We start from the raw sequence: 11,119 nt of genomic DNA, 5'->3' as shown, positions 1-11,119 counted from the left end.
TTTGCGGAAACGCCTCAAAAAAAAGAGGAAACACCTCAACTAAATCAAGTTTTTAAAATACGGAAACGCCTCAAAAATTTTGCGGAAATGCCTCAAAAATATTGGGAAATCCCTCAAAAATATTGGGAAATTCCTCAAAAATAATTGTCAGGTGAAAAGCGGAAACCCCTCAAAAATTTTAGGAAACGCCTCAAAATAAAGAGGAAACCCCTCAAAAACTGGGTTTTGAGGGATTTCCGTTTTTCTTGCAGAAATTGCGGAAACGTCTCAAAAAAACCGGTTTTTGAGGGGTTTCTGCTTTTTTTTGAGGCATTTCCGTGTTGAGACGTTTCCGTGTTGAGGCGTTTCCATAGCACCGTTATAGGATATCCTTTAAAACTAGGCCACAATCAAACACTGTATACTAGAAACTTTATAATCAATTTTCATATATATAGTATTACTTATTATTAATATAAATTTTGTATTTACTTCAAGCTATATATTTGATTATAAATATATATATATGGATAAAACATGAACAAAAAATCGATGGATCAAATGCGTAAACGTTTAAGAGTAAGAGTATAAAGAAAGGTATATACTATAACCTGGTTCAAGTGAGGATTAGCTCCAGCTATGGTTGGAAGTGAGGCTAGAAGATGCTGACCATGTTTATCTGCTTGAACTAACCAGAAGTTCTGAAGGATTGCTGCTTCTAGCTGCTCCTCCATGGTTCCTGTATCCCGGAGCAGGTCTCACTACTATACTAGATCTGGAGGGACTAGAGAACTAGAGCTATAGAATGAGGGCGGGGAGAACTATATGAAAGGAGGTTCTCACTCGACCTCGCTCCGTACTTTCAAACATAAAACACTAGTACACAGTACACAGTGTATTTAATAACCTTGTTTCACAAATATACTTCCGGTCAGTACCAGCTCGGAGTTCCGCTCATTGTGCTTGCAACGGTTGGACTGAATTTATGAAATATTAACTCTGAGCGCGAGAAGGAAGTTGGATCTAGTATTCTCCTTTGTGAACACGGTATCCGTCCTGTATACACTGTAAACCCTAGACCTGAAGTAACCGTACTGTCTGCACTCAACACAACTATATACAGGGGGGAATATACTTTAGATACTTTAACTTACAGATATTGGAGTAAAATAAGATGTATTTCAAAAACGGACAAAAGAGTTTTATGAAAATGTGAACAATATTTTTAGATGTTGTATTTTGCGCATTTCAGCCTTTTGTTTATCTGTGGATCATCTGAGTTCGCGCTTACAAAGCGCTATCTGAACGCAAATCTCCCAGAAGAATGAACGCAAGAAAATATACGTAGGAGGAATATCTGAATACAGTAAACATAGAACTCTAGAATACAGCGTTATGTAGGACTAGTCGAGAATATATTTTAGATATATTATTGTTGTCGCTAAGAAACAAGATTCTGACGATGAACAGTTAGACAAGGTATAACCCACGAATCAAAATCGATAATGCAGAAAACTCTTTATTTCCTAAAAAAAATAACGAAATGAATGATGATAAATAATTATTACAGGGTTTACAAATTTATAATGAAAAGATTCTTACGATCTATTTTCCTATTCGGGGGGCTATCTGTCGAAAAGTCCGAAGACGCTTTTTATGCATTAAAACTTCTGTTAGATAGATAGATAGACAGACAGTAGATAGATAGATAGATAGATAGATAGATAGATAGATAGATAGATAGATAGATAGATAGATAGATAGATAGATATATAGATAGATAGATAGATAGATAGTGTAGATAAATGATGAGTAAAAAGATACATTATGCATACAAACATATATATTACGTATATAGATGAATAGATTTAAGTCTTTTTTAATCAACGAGGTTAAAGCTTTTATAGAGTCGAGGATGTACACTAATCCTTTACTAATTGTAAAGGCCGTGCAGTACTCCACTGTCAAAGGTCAATCTGTATATTACAGTACGTGGGGGGTTTTCTGAAAATATTGTTTTCGCTTAAAGGGACTGTAAAGGAAAAATGAAAGTGGGTATAGGCGGAAAGTCCTTGGAAAAAAGTCCTAAAATTTTACACTAAAAAAGTCCTTGGAAAAAAGTCCTAACACTAAAAAAGTTCTGTGGAAAAAAGTCTTTTTATTAAAAAGTCTCCGGAAATAAAGTCCTATCAATTCGAGACTTTATTTCCTAGGACTTTTTTTCTGGCTCCTAATACAGTATGATCCCTGGACATACCCGTTCTAATTTCTTTGTTTTATTAAGTTGTTAAATAACTTTAAACGTCAACGTGTGTATTTGCTAAAGGTGAATTAAAATCATTATTTAATTAAACATTTAAAGGCAAAAATCGTCGTTTGTAAAGTGAATGAAATAAAGAATTGTTTTTTTTGCATCCGACTCTTTTCTATACTGCAATTAATATCTTGTTTTAATTTTTTTTTTTAGGCTTTTAATTTAATTGTGATCATTTTCTCTTTGTATGTCGTTATAAAACAAAAACAAACAAAAAGTAATAAGGGTTTCAATTTTGACAAAAAATATTTTTCTCAAAATTTGGATGATTTTCGTAAATCAATGCAGATCACATACTGGCTGTCCCAAAAAGCAAAACAATTAGAAGACGACTTTAGAAAGGGGATTTCAGGATTAAGCCAGGAGGGGGGGGGGGAATAACATTTTTTTCACTCCCCCCCATCCTTGTCAGATGATAGATAGATAGAAAGATATAAATTTGACTAAATATTCAATAAAAACAATTGCACAGTTTTTACATTTTAATGTAGCCAGGGCCTCTCTAACCATTGTTGGTTGAGAGGTTGAGAGGCCCTTCTGCCGCGATACATACATGTTTAATTTAAATAAAACCAAATATAACAAAGACAATTTAGAACTAAAGGAAAAGTAGTAGATAGAGGAAAGGTATTAAATAATAGAGAGGAAAAGAAGAAGAAAGGATCGTAGGGGGGGGCGGGGAAAACCCAGCACACAAAGTTTATAATGTTTATTTTTTATTTTGTTTTGTTATAATAACAGGGGAAAAAGGGATAGAATCAAGTTTTATCAAGAAAAGCAATTTCGATTTATACACCGAAAATTACTACATTCTTCAAGAAAATTTTTTTAAGACTTGTTTTAAAACTTGCTAGGGTGCCTAAAGATTTTATTTCCAATGGAATAGAGTTCCTGGTCCTTGGAAGAAAAACCGTAGGAAAACTTTCTAGATATTTATTGTTAACTAATTCTAATTTATAACTTTTTGTTCTATTTGGTTCTGCTATTGCCATAAACATTCCATTAAAAGATGATTGAAGTTTGCCAATCATATATTTAAACATAAAAACAGCAGAATTAAATTTGATCATGTCTTTTACTTTTAGAATTTCAAGTTTCAGAAAAAGTGGATCTGTGTGTGCAGCATAACCTTTATCTGCTAGAACTCGTAGAGCTTTTTTCTGAAGAGTAGATAATTTACCTAATTTACTAATTACTGACGGACCCCAAAATAAAATACCATACTCTAGTTGACTTTTAATAAGCCTATCATATATAAATTTTCTAATTTTCAAAGGAAGGATGTGTTTTACATTTCTTAGTGCAAATATCGCACTGAGTCCCAATTTATAAAAGTTATGAATTTGAAATTAAAGAGTTCATAATCATTTACCTTCCTTATCCTTAATTTTAATATTTTGGTATCTTGCGTATTTCAAGAATATTGGCTTAACTATTTGATTACTTCAAATTAAAAGATATGTTTTTCACTAAATAAAAACTTCGGAAATGCATGACAGGCGATCAGAGAATTGAATTGATTTAGAGAAAATCAAATGATTTTCAAGAAAAGTTTTCTATAAAATGATGTTCCAGAGCCCAAAAGGTTATATAGCACAAATATGTGAAGTACACCTGCAGTATGGAACCAGCACAACAAAATGGCCGATTTACACCTTTTTTTTTGACTAAATTCCACTCTAATATATTCTATTCTCTTTGATTGGTACCCTCTAACATCATATTCCAGTACCTATGGACAGAGCAGAGTAGAGAACATTAGCGGTTACGGGTGTTGTGACTTAGGTAGGGTACTGGATTCCAAATCGTATGACTACCTTACCCTATTCCAGTACCCATGTACAAGGGCGTATACAGGGGGGGAATGGGGGGCAGTGCCCCCTAGACTTGTAAAGGGGGGGCGTAGCCCCCCCCTAGAATTCTGCAAGCCTTTCACACTTTTCAAATCTTAACTGAAGAGTGAAGAACACAAAAAAAATAAGTTTGCTTTTCATGATTATTATAAAAAATCAAAATTTTAAAATATATATAATTACAGTGCAGTGCTCATGCTAGGGGGGGGCAAAAAATTTTTTGGCGCTTCGCGCAAATCTTGCCCCCCCTACATTTATTTCTGTATACGCTCTTGCCCATGTACTCCCAGAGAAAGCTAATTGTGAGCCAATTATAATTTTATAATCTTTATGTTCATTTTAATAGATACATATAATAGATAATATTATTTATACGTCGGTAAGACGTCACCAGAACTTCCACCAATGGCAGTGCAGTATACTGGTCACGTGATACAGAGGGAGATATGTGACCAGTATACTGCACTGCCTTTGGAGGGAGTTCTGGTCACATGATTTAAGTTTCAGATTTTAAAAATTGTATATATATGAATTTTCGTATAAAGGAATTGAGTTTTTGCAACAAACATAAATTTTCAACCCCTATATCTTTGCAACCTGGTAGTGTAAACCTTTGATATTTCAAACTTAGCCTATTTGACCCGCCAAAATTAATAGTTTTAAATATCAAAGGTCTAGGAAAACGGGTTGCTAAGTTATAAGAATTAGAAAATCTCAGTCTGTGGCAAAAACTCAATTCCTTTGACACCGTTTTATATCAATTTCTCGAGACAGATATATCAGAAATAACTTTCGTGGGTTGCGATAAAGAGGTAAAGTGATTAGCTTTCAGTCTATACCCCCTTTCATTTTTCTTTTACAGTCCCTTTAAACAGAAATTGTTATACAATAAGGAAAACTTTAAGTGACTGTAGATATTTAATTGGTTTACAATAAAGAAAACTTAAAGGGACTGCATATATTTAATTGGTTTACAATAAAGAAGACTTAAAGAGACTGTATATATTTAATTGGTTTACAATAAAGAAAACTTAAAGGGACTGTAGATATTTAATTGGTTTACAATGAAGAAAACTTAAAAGGACTTTAGATATTTAATTGGTTTACAATAAAGAAAACTTAAAGGGACTGTAGAAATTTAATTGGTTTACAATAAAGAAAACTTGAACAGACTGTAGATATTTGATTGGTTTACAATAAAGAAGACTTAAAAGGACTGTAGATATTTAATTTTAATTTACCGTTTATGGAAATACACAATGGTACCTGTAAAATCTATATTGTTTCGGAATGTATGATATCCATAATTTTCTCGTTGAAAATAGATTGTTATAACTGTTTTTTCTCTGAAAAGTGACATGCGGAGTTTATACATTTAAAACAATGGAGGAAATGGTCAGAATCAAACATACGACTATTTCTTCAACATTATTGATCATTACTGGTTTAAAGAGTATCGTTGTGAATTGGTCATCTCCTTTTCAAATGATGGGTCACTTACCAGAGTCCGTTCAGAAGGGTTTAAAATTATTCAGAATATTTGCTCTATTCAGCATAACAAGTTTAGTTGTTTGAGACTTTTTTCCAACTCAGGGGTGTGTGGATCTCGGTTAGTATAACTTTTTTTTCGTAAATTATTTACTGGTTTTGCAGTAGAATAAATTTGGTCAATCTCGTAGAGGTTAAGGAGATCATGTATACCATATATCCAAAGATTACTGAATAGTAATAGATAAACATGAATATGAAACTGTTATTAATTAACCTGTAGGCTTGCGTCGAGTAAAGGTGCAGAGTCAGTGCAAATGTTCTTATCGCCGGGCGGTATGGATCTGAAGATTGTACAGACGATTTCCGGTTTTTTCCCAACTTTCTTCCAAAGCTCTACAGGAGTTTGGGAAGCTGAATTATTTCCTGAGAAGAGACCGGCAGGGAATAGTTATGATCCTTCTTTATCGACTGAAAATACGTTGACATGATAACTATAATTGAAAAGGTACAAATTAATTAAGATGTATATTGCAAACCAAGTAAACTACTTCAAAGATAACCTAATGTACTGATGTGATGATGGTATTACTCCAAATTCGTCCAAAATCTGATCTTATATACAAGCAAACAGAAGACGATATTCACTCTGAGCGCCAAATATCTTGCAGGGTTTACTAATAGCATCAAATTGAAAAGTCCTTTATTTCCAATACTTGATTAATTACAGAGAGGACTCTGTAAGGTTGTGAGTCTGGTGAGCTTTCCAAAATGTGGTCTAGCTTCAATTTGAATCTTATAATTTCTGGAGGTAAGCCAAAAAAAATAAAACTGAGATTTGGAAGTGTTTCTTAAAATATGTTTGTCCAGCTGTTTGATCATTGTCATTATCTAATTGTGAGGGTTCACCTTTAGAGCAAAAGTTAAGCTTCCAGGCAAAGCTGGGTGTATAATGATGCACGTAAAATCAAGACTTAAGGAGTTATGACGTCACAAAGTTGTACCAGTAATGTTGCATAAATTCTCCCTCTGTAATCAAATAGTGGAGCGTGAAGAATTCAGGACTTTTAAGGAGGTGAAAAAGCAGAAACTTAAACATGAACATAGAACATTGAACATTTAGTGTTACTTTAAACACTGTGTCAAGCTATTTTTGAGACTAAAAGTGAAATTCTTGCATGTTTTAAATAAAAATTATTTTCAGAAAGTTTGCTCCGATTTCTGAGACAAAATTTCTAAGGTACACGATTTAAAGGAGATATTTTTCAGTTGTATGTGCACTCTTTGATAATTTATTGACAATTTGTGAGTAATATAATTCTTATGATTAAAGATAAAAGTATTTAGAGGGATTGTATGATTAAACAAGGTTTCCCACAACATGAAACTCTTGAAAGTCTTAAGATACGACGATCCCAAGGTTGAATTTTCTGCCTTCAATATAGTATTTTTAATACACATATACAATATATAGAACTCAACGTTTAAGGTTTTTTAAGGAGAGAGAGGGGAGGGGGGGGGGAAACGTTTTTTATCCGCGCATTTATATTAGCATCCCGTCTTACATTACCGTGTACAAGAAGCACTCAAGCTAAACAGGGTGCAGCATGAAGTTATTCTAATAAATAAAAGTATCCGAATGAATGAAGCTTGGTATTCTAATGAATAAAAGTATTCGAATGAAAAAGCTAGGTATTCTAATGAATAAAAGTATTCGAATGAAAAAATCATGGATTAATGAAAGAATTTGGAATAGTAAGTTTTTGACGAGAACAACGAGCCATCATCCGACGAAAAAAGTACCCCGCGTTAAATAGTTAAACTGTACATTTGTGAACTGAATTATCTTTCAATGTGTAAAATCTAAATTAAAAGTTTTTTTAACTAGGACGGACAAGGTTAATAATGTTGCTCAGAAAGTGATAAAACATCATTGACAAGAAATTATTTTGAATAAATTGAAGAAAAATAACCCTTCGAATATAACATTAAGAAACTTTCTCTTGGTGCATTTCTTTTAATATATCTCAAAAACTTTTAATTAATTTGGTTCTTAACTTTTAATTCTTTTTACAAAGGATGTAAAAGTATTTTCTGTTTCCAAGATGAAAAGCTTTTCATAATTACACAAATACAGCGATCTCCCTAAAACTGTAGAATAGGAAGACGACTGTTAGGCTCAAGTAATGATTTGAATTATAATATGAACATGAAACACTTTAAAAGATGATTTTCAAACTATACTGGTAAACTATTGTTCATGTATCCTGTTCATATCGGACTATTTATAGTTATAACTTAAAGGGAGTATAGGTTTATGTCGAAAATTTATCGATGGTGATCGCTACTAATCTTACCTCTATCTGTTGCGTCTTTAAGGAGAACATTGTTAAAAACGACTCATACAGAAGAACGTTGCGTCCATCCAAATTCAGAAAGTTGCAATATTGGAATCAGATCGTAAAAAATCAATTTAATTCCAAACAAATCATTCAGATATTACAACCTATAGTCATCGATAATTTTTCGACGCAGTCATATAAAGTTAAAATTTCATAATATTTTTTATTTTTTTTCATGATCCGAGATTTACTTTTGAAAACATTCATTCCTGTTTCGAGGATTAATGATAATGAAGACGACATTTTCATATTTTCCAGCAGGGGCGTACGAGAGCATTTGTATAGGGGGGGGGCACATTTTGCACAGAAAAAAATGTTGTGCCCCCCTCTTGGCAACATTGTGNNNGGCACAAAATCAGGCAATCCCTCTTAATACTGTGGTGTAAGCTTCAAGGGATGAAAAATATAGATGGAAACGTTTCTAAAAAAATATCTATATTTTCATAGGATTGATACATATTTTAAATTATGATTTCAAATATATATTTACACTGAAGGCAGTATTGATTAAAGTTTTTTAATGAAACATTTTTAGTTAAGGGCAAAGTGAGATTTTAAAGTATCTTTTTTCTATACGATGTAATTTTACTTAAATGGAATTCATTCGTAATTTCAAGTGACCCTCCATTTATAGAGTGGCATGTCCGATGTACCTTTGAAACCTTCATTTCTCATTCGTTTCTGAAGCAAGAAATGCGCGAGTCACTTTTGTAGAGAAACCACAAATAAAAATATTCAGTTTTCAAAATGGGAAACATGGGTTTTTATGCAATACTTGATCAGACAAAGCTTTGATGAGTATTGTTTTCTTAATCTTTTAGTTTGGGTGAGTGCATGGCAATGCAATGTAGAATGTAGATTGCCTGAGGAAGATGTAATATTAAAAAAAACCCCCATGAGTCCCCCCTAAGAGGGGGCACGCGTAGGGGGGGGGGCTTGGCCCCCTCGTACGCCCCTGTTTTCCAGGAACGTTCGAAAATCCGGCGCCAGCCGTGAAAACAAGTTGTAAGCGAAATATTAATCAATGAAAAAAATTAAAAATATTATGAAATATCAACTGTATACGAATGCGTCGAAAACTTATCGATAATTAGAGGAGGGCGTATACATGGGGGGGGGGCAAGGGGGCAGTGTCCACCTAGACCTGTAGAACTCAGAGCTATCACACTTTTAAAATCTGAAATTGAAAAGTAAAGAGTATTAAAAAAAATTAATTTGCGGTTTTCCTCTGCTAGTTTTGCTTGAAAGAGAGATAAAGTAGTACTTGTCAAGGTAATTGGACTGTATGTGAACCTATAAAGTATCTAAGAAGCCAAATGTTTTGAATGCACGATTCAAATTTTGCCCCCCCCCCCACTAGAAGCTCTTATAGGGAGGGGGGGGGAGTTGGTACTTCGTCCAACTTTCCCCCTTGCCCCCAGATTTATTTCTGTATACTGATTGACTTTTTAGATTGACTAGATTGACTTTTTAGTTTTTACGATCCGAGTCGAATGTTGCAACTTTCTAAATTTGTAAGGACGCAACGTTCTTAGGTATTCGTACAGTTTTTAACAATTTTCTCCTTATGGACGCAACAGAAAGAAGTAAGATCAGTAGCGATCACCATCGATAATTTTTCGACGTAAGCCTATACCCACCTTTTATTTTTCACGAACACTCCCTTTAAGTTTGAATCACATCTTCCTATTTCAGAGTTTACACTGTACTAAAAGAACAGTGTAAGTGGTTTTTCCCATTTTACCTTTAACCCTTGACTTTCTTAAGTTTTCATTCAACTCCAAACGTAATGGATTTTTTTCCAGCTCTTTGTTTATCTTTTCTTCTTATTCCAAGAGTAAAAACAAATATACGCAGTGGATTAACGGTTTCTCAGTAAACAAATAATACACAAAAACAAATAAGAAAAAAACTAAATCCTTTCTTTAAAATTATTTTTTAAGAAAAGAACTTTATTGATATGTTTATGGATATTCGAAGATATTGAGACAATTTTTCAGGGTGGAGAGAAAGCTAAGAATAGGTAGGAAAGCTGAGCTCAGAGTAGGGAAAAGAGTAGAGATGATGAGCGGTTGGTTCGACCCATAACTAGAGGAGGAGGAGGAGAAGGAGAACCCACGCTCAGGTTCATCTAAACAAACAGTTTTTTAAATTATCTTGACAAGTAATTTGTAAATTAAAGGGACTGTAGACGTAATTTCAAGTGACCCTCTATTTGTAGAGGAGCATGTCCGATTCACAACTGCAGTACCCTTTAGACCTTTGTCTGATGAAGGATGACGGAGTGATTACCCTATATCCGCAGAAACCCAGGTTAATTTTGATTAACAAGCCGTTTAATATTTCAAAAGACATTTTTTATCTATTTTCTTTGGGTCACAGAAAATAAACATTTTAATTTGAACTTTAAAAACCGGGTTATACAAGAAATGTTCTGAATTTAGGAACTCTAGAACGGGAAATATGTGCCGTCATTCTCCAGAGTTCACTCTGTACATACTTTGTTCTCAGCTGCGAGGATTACATATTTAAGAATAAAAAGACGGATTTCTTTGTCGTCAATGATCAGACAAAAGTTTAAAGGGTGCCGGGCCTTTCCGCATCGGACATACCTCTCTAAAAAAGGAAGTTCAATCGAATTTTGTCTCTGTCTTTTTATGTTAAGACTAAATAAAAAAAAACAGAATGGGTAAATTATACAGAAATAAATATTAATATAATTCAATTCACTAATGCCAACAAATTATTTAAAACCAAAGGAAAACCTTATAAAATGGAGATATTTTAACAAAGCATAAATTCTGAAATTACAAGCTATTATTTTTTCTGCCCATAAATTAGATTTATTTGTTAAGTTAAATGAACAACAAGTTTTTAAAGTTATTTGTGAAGATCACTTGTATGAAAATGATAAAATTGAACTCTTGTTTTTACTATTGTTTTCTACTCTTGACATGTTTTTACTATTGTTTTCTACTCTTGGCATGTTTTTACTATTGTTTTCTACTCTTGACATGTTTTTACTATTGTTTTCTACTCTTGACATGTTTTTACTATTGTTTTCTACTCTTGACATGTTTTTA

General features: G+C 33.2%; 2 protein-coding genes across 4 annotated transcripts in view; both read right to left on the bottom strand.

Moving 5' to 3' along the window:
- The window catches only part of LOC111707770 (oxysterols receptor LXR-alpha), a 13,575-nt gene extending 12,139 nt beyond the window's left edge, over positions 1 to 1,436 (bottom strand). For all 3 annotated transcript variants that reach the window (XR_002766525.1, XR_002766528.1, XM_023480921.1), the window contains exon 1: positions 591 to 1,436. Coding sequence is in view for 1 of the 3 variants with exons in the window: in XM_023480921.1 (XP_023336689.1) it covers positions 591 to 713 (123 nt within the window). In the remaining 2 variants the exon portion in view is untranslated. The remainder of the gene's footprint in view (positions 1 to 590) is intronic.
- An 8,498-nt stretch (positions 1,437 to 9,934) lies between these two features.
- LOC111708027 (uncharacterized) overlaps positions 9,935 to 11,119 on the bottom strand; it is a 30,769-nt gene continuing 29,584 nt past the window's right edge. The window contains exon 16 of the mRNA XM_023481270.1: positions 9,935 to 10,167. Coding sequence (XP_023337038.1) covers positions 10,001 to 10,167 — 167 coding nt within the window. The 3' untranslated portion in view covers positions 9,935 to 10,000. The remainder of the gene's footprint in view (positions 10,168 to 11,119) is intronic.

The sequence above is a fragment of the Eurytemora carolleeae genome, unplaced genomic scaffold (assembly GCF_000591075.1).
Source record: "Eurytemora carolleeae unplaced genomic scaffold, Eaff_2.0 scaffold105, whole genome shotgun sequence".
Classification (NCBI taxonomy): domain Eukaryota; kingdom Metazoa; phylum Arthropoda; class Copepoda; order Calanoida; family Temoridae; genus Eurytemora; species Eurytemora carolleeae.
Note: the sequence above shows the minus strand (reverse complement) of the source record. Positions and strands in the feature narration are given on the sequence as shown.